Source organism: Oncorhynchus masou, chromosome 29 (genome assembly GCF_036934945.1).
Source record: "Oncorhynchus masou masou isolate Uvic2021 chromosome 29, UVic_Omas_1.1, whole genome shotgun sequence".
NCBI lineage: Eukaryota > Metazoa > Chordata > Actinopteri > Salmoniformes > Salmonidae > Oncorhynchus > Oncorhynchus masou.
This window is the reverse complement of record NC_088240.1, coordinates 82,782,689-82,805,976: the sequence shown is the minus strand read 5'-3', so window position 1 is coordinate 82,805,976 and position 23,288 is coordinate 82,782,689. Positions and strand designations below refer to the sequence as shown.

At 45.0% G+C, this 23,288-nt stretch overlaps 1 protein-coding gene and 1 pseudogene across 1 annotated transcript in view; both read right to left on the bottom strand.

Moving 5' to 3' along the window:
• The window catches only part of LOC135520783 (cadherin-17-like), a 39,944-nt gene extending 26,356 nt beyond the window's left edge, over positions 1-13,588 (bottom strand). Inside the window, exons 1-4 of the mRNA XM_064946567.1 lie at positions 13,504-13,588; positions 3,599-3,671; positions 2,973-3,062; positions 2,721-2,858 (exon numbers count right to left, since the gene is read on the bottom strand). Coding sequence (XP_064802639.1) covers positions 2,721-2,858; positions 2,973-3,062; positions 3,599-3,649 — 279 coding nt within the window. The 5' untranslated portion in view covers positions 3,650-3,671; positions 13,504-13,588. The remainder of the gene's footprint in view (positions 1-2,720; positions 2,859-2,972; positions 3,063-3,598; positions 3,672-13,503) is intronic.
• Positions 13,589-16,899: 3,311 nt separating this feature from the next.
• LOC135519785 (GTP-binding protein GEM-like) lies at positions 16,900-20,702 on the bottom strand (annotated as a pseudogene).
• Between the last annotated feature and the right edge of the window lie 2,586 nt (positions 20,703-23,288).

The window sequence follows — 23,288 nt, the reverse complement described above, 5'->3', positions numbered from 1 at the left end:
GCGTGTGTTAACTTCTACAGTGTGTGTGTTAACCTCTACAGTGTGTGTTAACTTCTACAGTGTGTGTTATCTTCTACAGTGTGTGTTAACTTCTACAATGTGTGTGTGTGTGTTATCTTCTACAGTGTGTGTTAACTTCTACAGTGTGTGTTAACTTCTATAGTGTGTGTGTGTGTGTTATCTTCTACAGTGTATGTGTGTGTGTGTGTGTGTGTATGCGTGTGTGTGTGTGTGAACCTCTACAGTGTGTGTCTTTGTGTGTTAACTTCTACAGTGTGTGTCTGTTAACTCTACAGTGTGTGTGTGTGTGTGTGTGTGTGTGTGTGTGTGTGTGTGTGTGTGTGTGTGTGTGTGTGTGTGTGTGTTATCTTCTACAGTGTGTGTTAAATTCTACAGTGTGTGTGTTAACTTCTACAGTGTATGTGTGTGTTAACTTCTACAGTGTGTGTGTGTGTGTTATCTTCTACAGTGTGTGTTAACTTCTACAGTGTGTGTCTGTATGTGTGTAATCTTCTACAGTGTGTGTGTTAACTTCTAGTGCGTTAACTTCTACAGTGTGAGTCTGAGTGTTATCTTCTACAGTGTGTGTCTGAGTGTTATCTTCTACAGTGTGTCTGCGTGTGTTAACTTCTACAGTGTGTGTGTTAACCTCTACAGTGTGTGTTAACTTCTACAGTGTGTGTTATCTTCTACAGTGTGTGTTAACTTCTACAATGTGTGTGTGTGTGTTATCTTCTACAGTGTGTGTTAACTTCTACAGTGTGTGTTAACTTCTATAGTGTGTGTGTGTGTGTTATCTTCTACAGTGTATGTGTGTGTGTGTGTGCGTGTGTGTGTGTATGCGTGTGTGTGTGTGTGAACCTCTACAGTGTGTGTCTGTGTGTGTTAACTTCTACAGTGTGTGTCTGTTAACTCTATAGTGTGTGTGTGTGTGTGTGTGTGTGTGTGTGTGTGTGTGTGTGTGTGTGTGTGTTCTACAGTGTGTGTGTGAACTTCTACAGTGTGTGTCTGTGTGTGTTAACTTCTACAGTGTGTGTCTGTGAGTGTTAACTTCTATTGTGTGTGTGTGTGTGTGTGTTAACTTCTAGAGTGTGTGTCTGTGTGTGTCAACTTCTACAGTGTGTGTCAACTTCTACAGTGTGTGTCTGTATGTGTTAACTTCTACAGTGTGTCTGTGAGTGTTAACTTCTACAGTGTGTGTGTGTTTGTTAACTTCTACAGTGTGAGTCTGAGTGTTATCTTCTACAGTGTGTGTCTGAGTGTTATCTTCTACAGTGTGTCTGCGTGTGTTAACTTCTACAGTGTGTGTGTTAACCTCTACAGTGTGTGTTAACTTCTACAGTGTGTGTTATCTTCTACAGTGTGTGTTAACTTCTACAATGTGTGTGTGTGTGTTATCTTCTACAGTGTGTGTTAACTTCTACAGTGTGTGTTAACTTCTATAGTGTGTGTGTGTGTGTTATCTTCTACAGTGTATGTGTGTGTGTGTGTGTGTGTGTGTGTGTGTGTGTGTGTGTGTGTGTGTGTGTGTGTATGCGTGTGTGTGTGTGTGAACCTCTACAGTGTGTGTCTTTGTGTGTTAACTTCTACAGTGTGTGTCTGTTAACTCTACAGTGTGTGTGTGTGTGTGTGTGTGTGTGTGTGTGTGTTCTACAGTGTGTGTGTGAACTTCTACAGTGTATGTGTGTGTTAACTTCTACAGTGTGTGTGTGTGTGTTATCTTCTACAGTGTGTGTTAACTTCTACAGTGTGTGTCTGTATGTGTGTAATCTTCTACAGTGTGTGTGTTAACTTCTAGTGCGTTAACTTCTACAGTGTGAGTCTGAGTGTTATCTTCTACAGTGTGTGTCTGAGTGTTATCTTCTACAGTGTGTCTGCGTGTGTTAACTTCTACAGTGTGTGTGTTAACCTCTACAGTGTGTGTTAACTTCTACAGTGTGTGTTATCTTCTACAGTGTGTGTTAACTTCTACAATGTGTGTGTGTGTGTTATCTTCTACAGTGTGTGTTAACTTCTACAGTGTGTGTTAACTTCTATAGTGTGTGTGTGTGTGTTATCTTCTACAGTGTATGTGTGTGTGTGTGTGTGCGTGTGTGTGTGTGTATGCGTGTGTGTGTGTGTGAACCTCTACAGTGTGTGTCTGTGTGTGTTAACTTCTACAGTGTGTGTCTGTTAACTCTACAGTGTGTGTGTGTGTGTGTGTGTGTGTGTGTGTGTGTGTGTGTGTGTGTGTGTGTGTGTGTGTGTGTGTTCTACAGTGTGTGTGTGAACTTCTACAGTGTGTGTGTGTGTGTTATCTTCTACAGTGTGTGTTAAATTCTACAGTGTGTGTGTTAACTTCTACAGTGTATGTGTGTGTTAACTTCTACAGTGTGTGTTAACTTCTACAGTGTGTGTGTGTGTGTAATCTTCTACAGTGTGTGTGTTAACTTCTAGTGCGTTATCTTCTACAGTGTGTGTTAATTTCTAGTGTGTTATCTTCTACAGTGTGTGTTAAATTCTACAGTGTGTGTGTTAACTTCTACAGTGTATGTGTGTGTTATCTTCTACAGTGTGTGTGCGTGTGTTAACTTCTACAGCGTGTGTTAACTTCTACAGTGTGTGTGTGTGTGTGTGTGTGTGTGTGTGTGTGTGTGTGTGTGTGTGTGTGTGTGTGTGTGTGTGTGTGTGTGTGTGTGTGTGTGTGTGTGTGTGTGTGTGTGTGTGTGTGTGTGTGTCACCTCCAGAGTATGTGTCTGTGTGTGGGCCCAGTCCAGGGTCTGTTCCAGGTAGAGCCAGCCGTCCTCTGAGATGCTGATCTTTCCTTCAGTCTCTCCTGTCAATCTGAACCCATCAACCTCGGGCTGGGACGCTTGGAACTGCAGACGGAGAGAGAATATATTATATATATAATATATATAGACCAGAAATTAAGGGGACAGGTGTGTGTGTGTGTGTGTGTGTGTGTGTGTGTGTGTGTGTGTGTGTGTTACCCGGTAGAGGGCGTAGGGTACAGGTGTCCCCTCTGGTACGTCTAGAACCTTGTTCTCCAGTGGTCCCTTCTCCAAGCCTTTCCCAGCAGCCTATCACAACACGTGATGAATATACAGTAGACCAGTGTTCCTGGACTCCAGTCGTTGAAAAGCTCCAGAGTTGTACATTTTTGCACCAGCCCGGTACTTGCACTCCTGATTCAATCACTCAACTATAAATGAACACCTTGATGAGTTGAATCCGGTGTGCCAGGCTGTAATGAAAATGTAAAACCCTTGGTGTTCTCAAGGACAAAACACTACAGCATGGGCTAGACGTTCTCTCTGTCCTTGCAGAAGGACAGTTACTCATTGACCGACTCTACAGATTTCCACTGAAGGAGACTGTCTGGCCTGCGTGAGCCTGTGCGTCTGTCCTTCATTCAATCTTTCAGTAACGCTAATAAGTCACAGAGGGCGGCACAACGCCCTGTGGCTCGTTTCCAAGCCAACCAGAGCCAAAGCTCACCTTGCAGAAACAAACCGGAACAGAACCCAGAGAAGTCTCACTCCTCAAACAGTGACAGTCAAATATCAACGTAAGAGTTCATGTATGTAGAGTAATACAGTATACAACTCAAACTCACGGTGGCGATGAGGAGGCTGAGCAGCAGCAGGTGCATTGTGGGATGTGCCATAATGGGCTTCAGGGATGAGACTCTGAGAGGAGAGGAGGAAGAGGAGAGGGAGAGGATGGGGTGGAGGAGGATTAGAAAACACAGAGGTAGACTGTAATAAACCCTTTGTCAATGAGAGGTTGTGTTGGTCAGGGCTTCCCAAACTCGTCCATGGCCCCCCCCCCCCCCGGCCCCCCCTGGGTGCACGTTTTGTTTTTCCTCCCTGGCACTCTGACTACAGTGCATCAACCCATCCTCTAGGATTTGGTTCCTGAATAGGGCTGGTCCTTTGTTTGTGTTAGTGTAACATTGTCATGTGAAGATGAGAGTTTTGGGAAACATCATCAAAGCTTGATGATGAGTTGGTTATTTGAATCAGCTGTGTAGTGCTATGTCAACAACCAAAACCTGCACCCAGGTGTGTGTGTGTGTGTGTGTGTGTGTGTGTGTGTGTGTGTGTGTGTGTGTGTGTGTGTGTGTGTGTGTGTGTGTGTGTGTGTGTGTGTGTGTGTGTGTGTGTGTGTGTGTGTGTGTGTGTGTGTGTGTGTGTGTGTGTGTGTGTGTGTGTGTGTAGGGGTCCACCAGTGGTGAGAAGTGGTTAGTTTTTCAGCACATTCCCTGGTAGTAGAGTCTGTTACTAATTCACCTGAAGGACTAGAGTCAAGGGCAAACAGGCTCTATCTTAGTATCACTAACAGGGATCCACTAAGGGAGTGTACTGTAGTCCAACTGTCCCCTGCCAGGACCACACTATCTCTCTCGCTATCAGACAGACTTTGAGCTGATGGGGAAGTCAATGGCCTTCATGTGTAGGACTCCTCCCACTCAACCAGAAAGCCCCGCCTCCTGGTTAGAAACAGAAAATCTGAGCAAGCGGCAGCCATGACTGACCATACATGGGAGTTTTAAGCTCTAGGAGCAGAGTGGACAGGTAGCTAGGCTATCTAGAGGAAGTATTCCCTTTGAATATGACTGGATGACCACCACCCCCCTCCCCCTACAGACATGACTCATTCGTTAGTGAAAGGTCACTCAGGTGTCGGACTCCCCCATGACCTGACAGTGACCTCAGAGCCTGATATAACAGTTTAGGGCAGGTGAACAGAGAGAGTAAGACCACCCTAAAGGTGGTGTATTACTGTAGATTGAAATAGTGTCCGTCTGTGAGCTCCTCCTTGCCCCAACAGCAGCACAGTCATAGAGAGACAGAGACAGATATGAGGAACAGAATACATCTACTGAGAGCCAATTCTTATCTCTACTGACACTCCTTCACTATTAACACTCATGAGGATTCACAACACACACCCACACACCTGTTGACCTTACAAATCACATTGACATAAGTATTAAGTATTAAGACACTTCACTCAGTACTTTGTTGAAGCACCTCTGGCAGTGATTACCGCCTAGAGTCTTCTTGGGTATGATGCTACAAGCTTGGTACACCTGTATTTGGGGAGTTTCTCCCATTCATCTCTGCAGATCCTCTCAAGCTCTGTCAGGTTGGACGGTGAGCGTTACTGTACAGCTATTTTCAGGTCTCTCCAGAGATCTTCGATCGAGTTCAAGTCCAGGCTCTGGCTGGGCCACTCAAGTACATTCAGAGACTTGTCCCGAAGCCACTCCTGCGTTGTCTTGACTGTGTTCTTAGGGTCATTGTCCTGTGGAAGCTGAACTTTCTCCACAGTCTGAGGTCCTGAGCACTCTGGAGCAGGTTTTCATCAAGGATCTCTCTGTACTTTGCTCCGTTCATCTTTGCCTCGATCTTGACTAGTCGCACAGTCCCTGTCTCTGAAAACATCCCCACAGCATGATGCTGTCACCACCATGCTTGACCGTAGGGATGGTGCCAGGTTTCCTCCAGACGTGAAGCTTGGCATTCAGGCCAAAGAGTTCAATCTTATATATCCCATTTAGCAGACGCTTTTGTCCAAAGCGACTTACAAGTCGGCTGGGGCCACTACTTTTACATATGGGTGGTCCCAGCGGGAATCGAACCCACGACGCTTGGCGTTGCAAGCGCCATGCTCTACCGACTGAGCCACACAGGACCACAGGACCACAATCTTGGTTTCATCAGACCAGAGAATCTGTTTCTCATGGTCTGAGAGTCTTTACGTGCCTTTTGGCAAACTCCAAGCGGGCTGTCGTGCCTTTTACTGAGGAATGGCTTCCGTCTGGCCACTCTACCATAAAGGCCTGATTGGTAGAGTGCTGCAAAGATGGTTGTCCTTCTGGAAGTTTCTCCCATCTCCACATAGGAACTCTAGAGCTCTGTCAGAGTGACCATTGGATCCTTGGTCTCCTCCCTGACCAAGGCCCTTCTACCCCGATTGCTCAGTTTGGCCGGGCGGCTAGCTCTAGGAAGAGTCTTGGTGGTTCCAAACTTCTTCCATTTAAGAATGATGGATGCCAATGTGTTCTTGGGGACCTTCAACACTGCAGAAATGTTTTGGTAACTTTCCCCAGATTTGTGCCTTGACACAATCCTGTCTCTGAGCTCTACAGACAATTCTTTCGACCTCATGGCTTGGTTTTGGCTCTGACATGCACTGTCAATTGTGGGAACTTTTATAGACAGGTGTGTGCCTTTCCAAATCATGTCAAATCAATTAAATATACTACAGGTGTACTCAAATCAAGTTGTAGAAACATCTCAAGTGTAACAAAATTTGTCTTCCTCTGACGAGGAGTATGACAGATCGGACCAATGTGCAGCATGGTAGGTGTTTGTCATTTTTAATGAAAAGACACTGAACACGAAAATATAAAATAACAAAGTGAAAGACAGAAACGAAAAACGAAACAGTTCTGTCTGGTGAAGACACAGAGACAGAAAACAATCACCCACAACTAAAATGGGGAAAACAGGCTGCCTAAGTATGATTCTCAATCAGAGACAACGAACGACACCTGCCTCTGATTGAGAACCATACCAGGCCAAACACATAAACACAACATAGAAAAAAGAACATAGACTACCCACCCCAACTCTCGCCCTGGCCAAACTAACACAAAGACATAATAAATTAACTAAGGTCAGAACGTGACATCAAGGATGATCAATGGAAACAGGATGCGCCTGAGCTCAATTTCGAGTCTCATAGCAAAGGGCCTGAATACTTATGTAAATAAGGATTGTAATGTTGATTGATGAGGAAAAACATGTAGTTAATCCATTTTAGAATAAGGCTGTAATGTAACAAAATGTGGAAAAAGTCAAGGGGTCTGAATGCTTTCCGAAGAGTCCTTGTCCATCTTTCGAAAACATCTGAAACCCCACCCCAAAAAAGGTACTTCTCTTTCTCCACAAGCACGGACTTTGCTGATAAATACTTTGTTGAGGGAAAATGTACCTGATACCATTGTGATGTGTTGTTGTCTCACCGAGCTACAGTGTCTTAAGATGAACACACTTATTGTAAGTCACTCTGAATAATAGCATCTGCTAAATGACTAACATGTAAATATACTCCATAACCCACACAATCAAAATGTCAGCCTTTTGATGTACAGGACATTCTGTTATGTACACGTCTCCATGACAGGCTACAGGACATTCTGTTATGTACACGTTTCCAAGACAGGCTACAGGACATTCTGTTATGTACACGTCTCCATGACAGGCTACAGGACATTCTGTTATGTACACGTCTCCATGACAGGCTGCAGGACATTCTGTTATGTACACGTTTCCAAGACAGGCTACAGGACATTCTGTTATGTACACGTCTCCATGACAGGCTACAGGACATTCTGTTATGTACACGTCTCCATGACAGGCTACAGGACATTCTGTTATGTACACGTCCTCATGACAGGCTACAGGACATTCTGTTATGTACACGTCTCCATGACAGGCTACAGGACATTCTGTTATGTACACGTCTCCATGACAGGCTGCAGGACATTCTGTTATGTACACGTTTCCAAGACAGGCTACAGGACATTCTGTTATGTACACGTCTCCATGACAGGCTGCAGGACATTCTGTTATGTACACGTTTCCAAGACAGGCTACAGGACATTCTGTTATGTACACGTCTCCATGACAGGCTACAGGACATTCTGTTATGTACACGTCTCCATGACAGGCTACAGGACATTCTGTTATGTACACGTCCTCATGACAGGCTACAGGACATTCTGTTATGTACACGTCTCCATGACAGGCTACAGGACATTCTGTTATGTACACGTCTCCATGACAGGCTGCAGGACATTCTGTTATGTACACGTTTCCAAGACAGGCTACAGGACATTCTGTTATGTACACGTCTCCATGACAGGCTACAGGACATTCTGTTATGTACACGTCTCCATGACAGGCTGCAGGACATTCTGTTATGTACACGTTTCCAAGACAGGCTACAGGACATTCTGTTATGTACACGTCTCCATGACAGGCTACAGGACATTCTGTTATGTACACGTCTCCATGACAGGCTACAGGACATTCTGTTATGTACACGTCCTCATGACAGGCTACAGGACATTCTGTTATGTACACGTCTCCATGACAGGCTACAGGACATTCTGTTATGTACACGTCTCCATGACAGGCTACAGGACATTCTGTTATGTACACATCCTCATGACAGGCTACAGGACATTCTGTTATGTACACGTCTCCATGACAGGCTACAGGACATTCTGTTATGTACACGTCTCCATGACAGGCTACAGGACATTCTGTTATGTACACATCCTCATGACAGGCTACAGGACATTCTGTTATGTACACGTCTCCATGACAGGCTGCAGGACATTCTGTTATGTACACGTTTCCAAGACAGGCTACAGGACATTCTGTTATGTACACGTCTCCATGACAGGCTGCAGGACATTCTGTTATGTACACGTTTCCAAGACAGGCTACAGGACATTCTGTTATGTACACGTCTCCATGACAGGCTACAGGACATTCTGTTATGTACACGTCCTTATGACAGGCTACAGGACATTCTGTTATGTACACGTCTCCATGACAGGCTACAGGGCATTCTGTTATGTACACATCTCCATGACAGGCTACAGGACATTCTGTTATGTACACGTCTCCATGACAGGCTACAGGACATTCTGTTATGTACACGTCTCCATGACAGGCTACAGGACATTCTGTTATGTACATGTCCTCATGACAGGCTACAGGACATTCTGTTATGTACACGTCTCCATGACAGGCTACAGGACATTCTGTTATGTACACGTCTCCATGACAGGCTACAGGACATTCTGTTATGTACACGTCTCCATGACAGGCTACAGGACATTCTGTTATGTACACATCCTCATGACAGGCTACAGGACATTCTGTTATGTACACATCCTCATGACAGGCTACAGGACATTCTGTTATGTACACGTCTCCATGACAGGCTACAGGACATTCTGTTATGTACACGTCTCCATGACAGGCTACAGGACATTCTGTTATGTACACATCCTCATGACAGGCTACAGGACATTCTGTTATGTACACGTCTCCATGACAGGCTACAGGACATTCTGTTATGTACACGTCTCCATGACAGGCTACAGGACATTCTGTTATGTACACGTCTCCATGACAGGCTACAGGACATTCTGTTATGTACACGTCTCCATGACAGGCTACAGGACATTCTGTTATGTACACGTCTCCATGACAGGCTACAGGACATTCTGTTATGTACACATCCTCATGACAGGCTACAGGACATTCTGTTATGTACACGTCTCCATGACAGGCTACAGGACATTCTGTTATGTACACGTCTCCATGACAGGCTACAGGACATTCTGTTATGTACACATCTCCATGACAGGCTACAGGACATTCTGTTATGTACACGTCTCCATGACAGGCTACAGGACATTCTGTTATGTACACGTCTCCATGACAGGCTACAGGACATTGTGTTATGTACACGTCCTCATGACAGGCTACAGGACATTCTGTTATGTACACATCCTCATGACAGGCTACAGGACATTCTGTTATGTATACGTCTCCATGACAGGCTACAGGACATTGTGTTATGTACACGTCCTCATGACAGGCTACAGGACATTCTGTTATGTACACATCCTCATGACAGGCTACAGGACATTCTGTTATGTACACGTCTCCATGACAGGCTACAGGACATTCTGTTATGTACACGTCTCCATGACAGGCTACAGGACATTCTGTTATGTACACGTCTCCATGACAGGCTACAGGACATTCTGTTATGTACAACGACAACAGAGTAGATATATTACACCTCAACAGGATGTGCATCTGTACCGTGTGTTTTACCTGTTTCTCTGTCTGTGTCAGTGTGTTTTACCTGTTTCTCTGTCTGTGTCAGTGTGTTTTACCTGTTTCTCTGTCTGTGTCAGTGTGTTTTACCTGTTTCTCTGTCTGTGTCAGTGTGTTTTACCTGTTTCTCTGTCTGTGTCAGTGTGTTTTACCTGTTTCTCTGTCTGTGTCAGTGTGTTTTACCTGTTTCTCTGTCTGTGTCAGTGTGTTTTTGTAACGATGTGCGCTGAGAGTTGGGAAGCAAGTACAGGGAGTGAATGTTTTATTAAATAAACAAAACAATAAACACGAAACACAAACAACGCACCGGCATGAAACAGAGTCAATAACACCTGAGGAAAGAATCAAGAGGAGTGACAGATATAGGGAAGATAATCAAGGAGGTGATGGAGTCCAGGTGAGTGTCATGATGCGCTGGTGTGTGAGACGATGGTGACAGGTGTGTGGGATAATCAGCAGCCTGAAGACCTAGAGCCCGGAGTGGGAGTATACGTGACAGTTTTACCCGTTTCTCTATTGGTGTCAGTGTGTTTTACCTGATTCTCTATCTGTGTCAGTGTGTTTTACATGTCAGTCTATAGTGTGTCCAGTACATGTGAGTCTACAGTCTGTCCAGTACATGTGAGTCTATAGTGTGTCCAGTACATGTGAGTCTATATTGTGTCCACTACATGTGAGTCTATAATGTGTCCAGTACATGTCAGTCTATAGTGTGTCCAGTACATGTCAGTCTATAGTGGGTCCAGTACATGTGAGTCTGTAGTGTGTCCAGTACATGTGAGTCTATAGTGTGTCCAGTACATGTCAGTCTATAGTGTGTCCAGTACATGTGAGTCTGTAGTGTGTCCAGTACATGTGAGTCTATAGTGTGTCCAGTACATGTGAGTCTATAGTGTGTCCAGTGCATGTCAGTCTATAGTGGGTCCAGTACATGTGAGTCTATAGTGTGTCCAGTACATGTCAGTCTATAGTGGGTCCAGTGCATGTCAGTCTATAGTGTCCAGTACATGTCAGTCTGTAGTGTGTCCAGTACATGTGAGTCTATAGTGTGTCCAGTACATGTCAGTCTATAGTGTGTCCAGTGCATGTCAGTCTATAGTGGGTCCAGTACATGTGAGTCTGTAGTGTGTCCAGTACATGTGAGTCTATAGTGTGTCCAGTACATGTCAGTCTATAGTGTGTCCTGTGCATGTCAGTCTATAGTGTCCAGTACATGTCAGTCTGTAGTGTGTCCAGTACATGTCAGTCTATAGTGTGTCCAGTACATGTGAGTCTACAGTCTGTCCAGTACATGTCAGTCTATAGTGTGTCCAGTACATGTGAGTCTATAGTGTGTCCAGTACATGTGAGTCTGTAGTGTGTCCAGTACATGTGAGTCTATAGTGTGTCCAGTACATGTGAGTCTATAGTGTGTCCAGTACATGTGAGTCTATAGTGTGTCCAGTACATGTGAGTCTGTAGTGTGTCCAGTACGTGTGGGTCTATAATGTGTCCAGCACATGTGAGTCTATAGTGTGTCCAGTACATGTGAGTCTATAGTGTGTCCAGTATGTGTGAGTCTATAGTGTGTCCAGTACATGTGAGTCTGTAGTGTGTCCAGTACATGTGAGTCTATAGTGTGTCCAGTACATGTGAGTCTATAGTGTGTCCAGTACGTGTGAGTCTATATTGTGTCCAGTACATGTGAGTCTATAGTGTGTCCAGTACATGTGAGTCTATAGTGTGTCCAGTATGTGTGAGTCTATAGTGTGTCCAGTACATGTGAGTCTATAGTGTGTCCAGTACATGTGAGTCTATAGTGTGTCCAGTACATGTGAGTCTATAGTGTGTCCAGTACGTGTGAGTCTATATTGTGTCCAGTACATGTGAGTCTATAGTGTGTCCAGTACATGTGAGTCTATAGTGTGTCCTGTACGTGTGAGTCTATAGTGTGTCCAGTACATGTGAGTCTATAGTGTGTCCAGTAGATGTGAGTCTATAGTGTGTCCAGTACAAGTGAGTCTATAGTGTGTCCAGCACGTGTGAGTCTATAGTGTGTCCAGTACAAGTGAGTCTATAGTGTGTCCAGCACGTGTGAGTCTATAGTGTGTCCAGCACGTGTGAGTCTATAGTGTGTCCAGTACATGTGAGTCTATAGTGTGTCCTGTACGTGTGAGTCTATAGTGTGTCCAGTAGATGTGAGTCTATATTGTGTCCAGTACATGTGAGTCTGTAGTGTGTCCACTACATGTAAGTCTATAATGTGTCCAGGATGTATGAGTCTATAGTGTGTCCAGTACATGTGAGTCTACAGTGTGTCCAGTACATGTGAGTCTATAGTGTGTCCAGTACGTGTGAGTCTATAGTGTGTCCAGTACGTGTGAGTCTATATTGTGTCCAATACGTGTGAGTCTACAGTGTGTCCAGTACATGTGAGTCTATAGTGTGTCCAGTACGTGTGAGTCTATATTGTGTCCAGTACATGTGTATGACCATGTGTATGACCAGTCTTGCAGAGGGCAGAGAGAGGTGATAGGGGGACATTAAGAGTGTGAATGTGACTTTGAGGCTTGCCGCTGCAGATGACCTTTGCTTCGCTCACAGCACGATATGCTCCACACTCCATTTCATTTCCGCTACCTCTGATGGCTGCTGAGGGGAGGATGACTCATAATAATGGCTGGAATGGAGTGAATGGTATCAAACACATAGAAACCATGTGTTTGATGTGTTCGACACCATTCCATTTATTCCAGGCCAGCCATTACTATGAGCCTGTCCTCCCCAACTAAGGTTCTACCAGCCGCCTGCGGTGCCTACATAGAACTTCCATTACCTGTCTCACTATCTACCTACTGCTACAACCTTTTCTACAACCTTCTCCTAAAACACAAATTGTTTTCCGTTAGTCACCTGTTACATCTCTCTCCCGCTGGCTCTCTGCACTCTCTGTGTCACCAGGAGTTCTGTCCCTGCTGGCTGACTGACTGAATGGCTGACTGACACACGCCAGAATCGCCATAACTAATCATGCTCAACACATGGGGATCAGAACACAGCAAACTGGCACCTCCAGACAAGCACCAAATGGAGGACTAAAGGAAACACACTACTCTGACATGTTGGGACATGTCTCCCTTATAAAAACTGATGAATCTCAACCTGTAGAATGCATTTCTTCAAACTTTGTGGGAGGCCTGATGTTTGCCTGACTCTAGAAGGCCGACACTGAGTGACCTTTAGTGTCTTTCTGCCCCCAAGACCAGACCAGACTAGACCAGACTGATCAAACCCAGGCCCCTGTGTCTGACCCAGAAACCAGAGCCCAGAGGCCACAGTGGCCCCAGGACAGTGGTGCTCAATAACACTGACTTCAAGATGCCATATATACACACAGGCCCTGGCAAAGTCAAGTCAAGATCACAACACACACCCCAAAAGAAATCCCCTAATGGAAAATGCTCAATATTAAACACGCATATAGAAAACAGAAGTAACCAACGTAGATACAGGCTTCAACTCAACATTGATGACACAGAAAAAGACAGAGAGAGAAAGAGAGATAGGGAGAGAAAGAGTCAGAGAGGAAGAGGGAGAGACATACCTTGCTTAAGAGTTCCCGTTTCACTCCTTCGACTGTAGTGTGATCACTCCTGCCCCATCCAGCCTGGTCAAACGTTAACTCAGCATTAACAAGCAATACTTTATTGAACCTAATCATTGTCTAATCTCCCCGCCCCTACAACAGGCCGAGCCAATAGAGAAACAGGGGGACAGGAGAAGTGAGTGTAACTAAGGGATGTAATAAATTAATATAACATTATTACAGTATAATATAACATGATCGTCACAGAATGGCAACCATGAACAGGACACAGGAACCAAAGTACTGTAGGTTGTAATGTATGTATGAATATTCAGTGCTTAAGCCCCTATTAGAGTTCTTACTGTTACTACAAGCCAAAGGCTCATCTCTGTAGAACCATACAACTGGCTACTGGACTCATCACCGCACAGTCAAAACCAGCCGGCAGACTGAACAATCTGTAAGGGTGGAGGTGGGGATTACAAAGGACTGGAAAAGTTTCTCACTCAAAGCGGACTTTAACCTTTAACTTTATGAACTGCTTCCTGTCTGAGAATGTCTAGTAGTAAGCTGTTTAGAGGAGCTTAGCTGAGACACAGATATGACTGCTTCCTGTCTGAGAATGTCTAGTAGTAAGCTGTTTAGAGGAGCTTAGCTGAGACACAGATATGACTGCTTCCTGTCTGAGAATGTCTAGTAGTAAGCTGTTTAGAGGAGCTTAGCTGAGACACAGATATGACTGCTTCCTGTTTGAGAATGTCTAGTAGTAAGCTGTTTAGAGGAGCTTAGCTGAGACACGGATATGACTGCTTCCTGTCTGAGAATGTCTAGTAGTAAGCTGTTTAGAGGAGCTTAGCTGAGACACAGATATGACTGCTTCCTGTCTGAGAATGTCTAGTCGTAAGCTGTTTAGAGGAGCTTAGCTGAGACACAGATATGACTGCTTCCTGTCTGAGAATGTCTAGTCGTAAGCTGTTTAGAGGAGCTTAGCTGAGACACAGATATGACTGCTTCCTGTCTGAGAATGTCTAGTCGTAAGCTGTTTAGAGGAGCTTAGCTGAGACACAGATATGACTGCTTCCTGTCTGAGAATGTCTAGTCGTAAGCTGTTTAGAGGAGCTTAGCTGAGACACAGATATGACTGCTTCTCACACAGACACACACCTCTTACAGGTCCCTGTAATAATGAACTGATACAGTGTGCTGATTGGTGGAATAAGGAACTGTGTCCCAAATAGTCAGAGCTGCCAGGTGATCTTGTCGTATTTACAGTTGCTGACTTGGTGTTGTGCACTTAGCATCATAAGAAAGATTCAAAAGACTCCATGCTGCATCACCTCCGGCCGTGATTGGGAGTCCCATAGGGCGGCGCATAATTGGCCCTGCGTTGTCTGGGTTTGGCCGGGGTAGGCCGTCATTGTAAATAAGAATTTGTACTTAACTGACTTGCCTAGTTAAATAAAGGTAAAATTAAAAATAAATAAAAAAGTTCAAAACCATTGGTCTAATCTAATCTAAAGGTACCATGTGGTTAGTTGAGAATTACGAAAATGTATAACCACAAACCCATATCTCTGTCACGCCCTGACCTTAGAGAGACGTTTTGTTTCTATATTTGGTTAGGTCAGGGTGTGATTTGGGGTGGGCATTCTATGTTGTCTATTTCTTTGTTTTTTGCCGCGTGTGGTTCTCAATCAGAGGCAGCTGTCTATCGTTGTCTCTGATTGGGAATCATACTTAGGCAGCCCTTTTCCCACCTGTGTTTAGTGGGTAGTTATTTTCTGTTTAGTCTCTGTTACCTGACAGAACTGTTCACTTTCATTTTGTTACTTTGTTTGAGTGGTTTTTGATAATAAAAGAATCATGGACACTTTTCAAGCTGCGCTTTGGTCCACTCCTTCCGACGATAGGCGTTAATTACAATCTCTGTAGTTCTCTGTTCCTCCATGAAAGGTTGGTCTGTAATCGTGCTGCCATCCTGCAAACCCTTCAATGATGATGATGATAATGAGGATGAAGGTATTCATCTCCCTGCTGACTCGTTCAGTAGGTGATCCATAATCGATAATTGTCTACTTTGATCAATCAGTGTTTAAGTACTGAAACAAGATTAGGACATCAACCTAATCTACCTTGCCTCTGAGATAAGGAACACAAATACACACACATGCACACATACAGATACACCAGGGGAATAGCCAAAAATGTGTTTGTGGATAGGCCTGCATTTTTTTTTTTTGTTGCTCAATCTAATTGGGTGGACCTGGCAGGGCCTGTCTCCCCAATGAATGGGCCTGTGTCCACCCCAGCCCACCCATGCCTATGCCCCTGACACACACACAGACAGACAAATACAATTTAATCAGGCTTCTATCTAACGCCTTCCTGGTTCTTGACTCCTCCTCCAGCATGTTACCTTGACAACTAACTCACTTCACATAATCTGAGATGCCACTGTACAAGACATGTCTGTGTGTCCAGTTTCCCTTCATGAATTGAATTAGTGTTTCTAAAGGCAGCCCTCTCCAGTCAGTCATTAATCCAGACATGGCTCTCTCATTCCCACTCTGGCTGAAGGTAGCCTAATTATCCCTCTCTCACACACGCTACTGCCCTGGCCCCAATCCCACATCTCTTGGGGGTCAGTGCCAATCATCCTGGTGGGAACACACACACACACACACACACACACTCACACACACACACACACACACACACACACACACACACACACACACACACACACACACACACACACACACACACACACACACACACACACACACACACAAACACACATTACCTCTGAGGGGAGGATAACTGCTCTGTGTCACCTGCTGAGTCATGTTCCAATAGCATGTTTGTGTGTGTGATGTTATTGAGGTCTAGCAAGACAAAGACAAGTGAACATTATGACATTTTAAAAAAAATGTGGATTTTATTCCACTGCTAAACAAAACCAACAGAAAATATCCACACACAGCAAAACATACACAAGATGAGCAGTGTAGATTGTCAGTTATCTCAATCGGACAGATAGGACTATGTACAAAACCACGGACATACAAACACCTTGTTATCAGGCTTCAAATTGTCTGGGTAACCTCGGTAAAGCGCTTGGGAGAGAGAACGAGGGATGATAGAGAGAGAAAAGAGAGTCTCAGTGAAGGATGAAAAAAGGACAGGAATTAACATCTCTCTCATGACCCTAAAAGGATTAGAGAGCACTAATTATCTAGCACCTCTCTCTCTTTTCCTTTTTCAATCTCTCTGTCGGCTGAGATCGTCAGAACCCTCATGTCCATTGGTTGATTCTCCAGACCGTCACGGAGGCTGGTGAATGGGGAGACAGTTTTGAGGGGTCAATCTAATGTAGACTGCAGTAGGGGTGTGGTTGTGTGTGTGTCCTGGGTCTTAGAGCACTGAAAGGTCATGGCAGGATTTGGACTTCAGACGGAATGCGACGTTGGCATTGTTCTTGGCCACCATCTTGTCCAGGAAGCGTTTGGCCTTCTTGGGTATGCTGTCGCGGCGTGTGTGTGAGTGTGTGTGTCTGCGGCGGTCGTTGTTCTCCTTGGTGTCTCTGCGTAGTCGTAGCTGCTGTACAATGCCATGGAAGACTGGCCAGACGTTGTGTTGCATTGCTGCTGACGTCTCGATGAATTTATGAGAAAAATGGTGAGAAAAACAGTCACACACAGTCAGATCGCTGCTGAGAAACACATAAACACACTATCAAACACCATAGCTCATCCATAGCCCTCTGTAACATACAGTTGAAGTCGGAAGTTAGCATTTACATTTTACATTTTTTGTTGTTGAATTTTACCCCTTTTTTCTCCCCAATTTTGTGGTATCCAATTGTTAGTAGCCACTATCTTGTCTCATCGCTACAACTCCCTTACGGGCTCGGGAGAGACGAAGGTTGAAAGTCATGTGTCCTCCGATACACAACCCAACCAAGCCGCACTGCTTCTTAACACAGCGCGCATCCAACCCGGACGTCACAATTCCTGACATTTAATCCTTTTATTTTAAGAATGTGAAATGTCATAATAATAGTAGAGAGAATGATTTATTTCAGCTTTTATTTCTTTCATCACATTCCCAGTGGGTCAGAAGTTCACATACACTCAATTAGTATTTGTTAGCATTGCCTTTAAATTGTTTAACTTGGGTCAAACGTTTTGGGTAGCCTTCCACAAGCTTCCCACAATAAGTTGGGTGAATTTGTGGCCCATTCCACCTGACAGAGCTGGTGTAACTTAGTCAGGTTTGTAGGCCTCCTTGCTTGCAAACGCTTTTTCAGTTCTGCCCACACATTTTCTATAGGATTGAAGTCAGAGCTTTGTGATGGCCACTCCACTACCTTGACTTTGTTGTCCTTAAGCCATTTTTCCACATCTTTGGAAGTATGCTTGGGGTTATTGTCCATTTGGAAGACCCATTTGCGACCAAACTTTAACTTTAACTGATGTCTGGAATGTTGCTTCAATATGTCCACATAATTTTCCTCCCTCATGATGCCATCTATTTTGTGAAGTGCACCAGTCCCTCCTGCAGCAAAGCACCTCCACAACATGATGCTGCCACCCCGTGCTTCACTGTTGGGATGGTGTTCTTCTGCGTGCAAGCCTCCCCCCTTTTCATTTAAACATAACGATGGTTATTATGGCAAAATAGTTATATTTTTGTTTCATCAGACCAGAGGACATTTCTCCAAAAAGTACAATCTTTGTCCCCATGTGCAGTTGCAAACCGTAGTCTGGCTTTTTAGTTTTTTTGCAGCAACAGTGGCTTCTTCCTTGCTGAGCAGCCTTTCACATTATGTTGATATAGGACTTGTTTTACTGTGGATATAGAAACGTTTGTACCTGTTTCCTCCAGCATCTTCACAAGGTCATTTGCTGTTGTTCTGGGATTGATTTGCACTTTTCACACCCAAGTACGTTCATCTCTAGGAGACAGAACGCGTCTCCTTTCTGAGAAGTATTCCGGCTGCGTGGGCCCATGGTGTTTATACTTGCATACTATTGTTTGTACAGATGAACGTGGTACCTTCAGGCATTTGGAAATTGCTCCCAAGTATGAGCCAGACTTGTGGAGGTCTTGGCTGATTTCTTTTGATTTTCCCATGATGTCAAGCAAAGAGGCACTGAGTTTGAAGGTAGGCCTTGAATACATCCACAGGTACTGTACACCTCCAATTGACTCAAATGATGTCAATTAGCCTGTCAGAAGCATCTAAAGCCATGACATAATGTTCCAAGCTGTTTAAAGGCACAGTCAACTTAGTGTATGTAACCTTCTGACCCACTGAAATTGTGATACGGTGAATTATACGTGAAATAATGTCTGTAAACAATTGTTGGAAAAATTACTTGTGTCATGCACAAAGTAGATGTCCTAACCGACTTGCCAAAATTATAGTTTGTTAACAAGAAATTTGTGGAGTGGTTGAAAAACAAGTTTTAAAAACCTCTCTAGGGTATGTGGGACACTAGCGTCCCATCTGGCCAACATCCAGTGAGGTTGCAGAGCACCAAATTCAAATACAGAAATGCTCATTATAAAAATTCTGAAAACAAAACATATTTTACATAGGTTTAAAGATTAACTTATTGTTAATCCAACCACAGTGTCAGATTTATAAAATGCTTTTCAGCGAAAGCATACCTAGCCCAGAACATACCTAGCCCAGAACATAGCCCAGTTGACAAATTATTACAAACAGTAACCAGCCAAGCAGAAGCGTTACAAAACTCAAAAATAGAGATACAATTAATCCCTTACCTTTGATGATCTTCATATGGTGGCACTCAGAAGACATTCATTTACTCAATAAATGTTCATTTTGTTCAATACCTCCGTTTTGTTCCCGCGTTTTCTTCAGTAATCCACAGGCTCAAACGTAGTCAAAACAGGCAGACAAAAAACCCAAATTGTATCCGTAAAGTTCATAGAAACATGTCAAACAATGTTTATATTCAACCCTCAGGTTGTTTTTAGCCCAAATTATCTATAATATTTCAAACTGACAATAACGTTGTCAATCTAAAAGGTAAACAAGAAATGCACTCTCTCGGGATTGCACATGAAAAAGCTCTGCGACACGGTAGGGTCCACTCATTCAGACTGGTCTTACTCTCTCATTTATAAGAATACAAGCCTGAAACAATTTCTAAAGACTGTTGAAGACATAGGAACTGCAAATTGAGTCCGAAGTCAATGGATACTGTAATGGCATTGAATAGAAAACTACTGGTTTCCGCCTGCCAAATCAGTTCTGTTATACTCACAGACACTATTTTAACAGTTTTTAACAGTTTTCGAAACGTTAGAGTGTTTTCTATTCAAATCTACCAGTTATATGCATATCATATCTTCATCCAAAATTCCAAATGCTGCCCCCTACCCTAGAGAGGTTAATGACTGTTAGAGTATGGCTAAAACACACACACAGCAAGACAGAGTTGTGACTAGGCCTACAGACTAGAGTTTCATCAAGTAACCACTAGAAGTTTCTCTCTTACCTCTTGAGTCCCAGTTGTCCACTAGAGTGACTGTGGCTTTCTCTCCATCCACTGTGATGGTCTGCTCACACACCTCATCTGAAGAACAAACCAAACACTGTGTTAAGAACCACATTCACAAACAACATCTATATTCATACAAGTAGAATAGTTCAAGCATCTTACTTTTATATTTATGTACGAGGGATGCGTAAAAAGGAGGCCAAGTGGATGTTTCCCTATGTGCCCATTACGCACAACAGCATTAAATACATCCATCACAAAGTCATACTATTGACCTACCCTAAAAAGCATATTTTCCTTATTAACAAGCGCATTGTAATTCATTTACCTCCATAGAGCTCGCACTCGTCACTCTCCATGCTGTCCGCCGCTCCAGCGAAGATGCTGGTAATCGCGGATTTACCGATCCCTGGCGCCCAGCAGCACCACGCGAAACGGTCTCGAGCTGCCGCCAGTATTCCCCGTAGACCCAGTGGAGATGACGGAGTCTGTGGAGTCTAAAGAGGCCCAGCTGTCGCGGCTCCCATCCGATTCCCCGGCGGAGTTCGTACAGGATTTGGAGCGGGACATGCACGCTGGAGACGCGAGGCTGTCTGATAGGTGGCTCCCGGTATCACTGATGCTCCAACGGCGGAGTTGGTGCTGCAGCAGCCGACTGTGTCGTCGCATACTCAACAGCATGATGATAAGAAAAGAAAAGAAATCTAACTAATAAAACTCGCCCTTTAAAAATGAAGGTGCGCTGAAGAAACACCCCGGGACTGGACTATAAAACAAATAATGGAACAGATGAGAATCTCCAAAGTATTCTCAGAAAGTAAAATAAATCCTACAAGTCCACAATTGAGTGAAATGGATGAAGACTGGATTCAACCGAATGTCCAAACTCAGGAATAAGAGTTCATCAAGAGCTACGAGCAAATGTCAGAAGTTGTCCCACATCTCTCTCCAGATGAAATCTCGCTTCTTGTGACGGCCGGCCGCCCAACAACCTGCCCGCTTGACCCTATCCCCTCCTCTCTTCTCCAGACCATTTCCGGAGACCTTCTCCCTTACCTCACCTCGCTCATCAACTCATCCCTGACCGCTGGCTACGTCCCTTCCGTCTTCAAGAGAGCCAGAGTTGCACCCCTTCTGAAAAAACCTACACTCGACCCCTCCGATGTCAACAACTACAGACCAGTATCCCTTCTTTCTTTTCTCTCCAAAACTCTTGAACGTGCCGTCCTTGGCCAGCTCTCCCGCTATCTCTCTCAGAATGACCTTCTTGATCCAAATCAGTCAGGTTTCAAGACTAGTCATTCAACTGAGACTGCTCTTCTCTGTATCACGGAGGCGCTCCGCACTGCTAAAGCTAACTCTCTCTCCTCTGCTCTCATCCTTCTAGACCTATTGGCTGCCTTCGATACTGTGAACCATCAGATCCTCCTCTCCACCCTCTCCGAGTTGGGCATCTCCGGCGCGGCCCACGCTTGGATTGCGTCCTACCTGACAGGTCGCTCCTACCAGGTGGCGTGGCGAGAATCTGTCTCCTCGCCACGCGCTCTCACCACTGGTGTCCCCCAGGGCTCTGTTCTAGGCCCTCTCCTATTCTCGCTATACACCAAGTCACTTGGCTCTGTCATAACCTCACATGGTCTCTCCTATCATTGCTATGCAGACGACACACAATTAATCTTCTCCTTTCCCCCTTCTGATGACCAGGTGGCGAATTGCATCTCTGCATGTCTGGCAGACATATCAGTGTGGATGACGGATCACCACCTCAAGCTGAACCTCGGCAAGACAGAGCTGCTCTTCCTCCCGGGGAAGGACTGCCCGTTCCATGATCTCGCCATCACGGTTGACAACTCCATTGTGTCCTCCTCCCAGAGCGCTAAGAACCTTGGCGTGATCCTGGACAACACCCTGTCGTTCTCAACTAACATCATGGCGGTGGCCCGTTCCTGTAGGTTCATGCTCTACAACATCCGCAGAGTACGACCCTGCCTCACACAGGAAGCGGCGCAGGTCCTAATCCAGGCACTTGTCATCTCCCGTCTGGATTACTGCAACTCGCTGTTGGCTGGGCTCCCTGCCTGTGCCATTAAACCCCTACAACTCATCCAGAACGCCGCAGCCCGTCTGGTGTTCAACCTTCCCAAGTTCTCTCACGTCACCCCGCTCCTCCGCTCTCTCCACTGGCTTCCGGTTGAAGCTCGCATCCGCTACAAGACCATGGTGCTTGCCTACGGAGCTGTGAGGGGAACGGCACCGCAGTACCTCCAGGCTCTGATCAGGCCCTACACCCAAACAAGGGCACTGCGTTCATCCACCTCTGTTCTGCTCACCTCCCTACCACTGAGGAAGTACAGTTCCCGCTCAGCCCAGTCAAAACTGTTCGCTGCTCTGGCCCCCCAATGGTGGAACAAACTCCCTCACGACGCCAGGACAGCGGAGTCAATCACCACCTTCCGGAGACACCTGAAACCCCACCTCTTCAAGGAATACCTAGGATAGGATAAAGTAATCCTTCTCACCCCCCTTAAATGATTTAGATGCACTATTGTAAAGTGGCTGTTCCACTGGATGTCAGAAGGTGAATTCACCAATTTGTAAGTCGCTCTGGATAAGAGCGTCTGCTAAATGACTTAAATGTAAATGTAATGTAAATGTAAATCAGTGGAAGTCACGCATTAGTGCAGGTAGACAGTTAAATCCTCGAGATGGGAAAGAAAGAGTATGTTTGGTTGTTGAGGTCTCTGAACACTGTGAGCGCGTGTAATCCCTTAAATTGGTCTCTCTCTAAAGTTATAATGGGATTTCTTCCGCGGCGAGATTTATATAAAGAAGGGTTCAGCGCGAGAAAGGGTTTCCTTGACGTCAAGTCTGTGTCTCCTCCCTCACCCTTGTGCGTTCTCATGGCTCGGGACCAGTGGTGTTGAGGGGTCTGCCCCCCCCCCCCCCCCCCCACACACAGAGGCAGCAGTGGATAAGTGGAGATGTGTGTTTCCACATGTGTAGGCTACTGTATCCCTGCCAATGTTTTTTATACTGTAGAGGCTGAGCAGAGACATATCACAACAGCCTGGTCTCATAGACTAGACATAACATAGTAAACGTAATTCCAGTCAGAGTCAGAGCAGCCAGTCTCAGAGCAGCCAGTCAGAGTCAGAGCAGCCAGTCCAGTCAGAGTCAGAGCAGCCACTCCAGTCAGTCAGGGTCAGAGCAGCCAGTCCAGTCCAGTCAGTCAGAGTCAGAGTCAGAGCAGCCAGTCCAGTCAGTCAG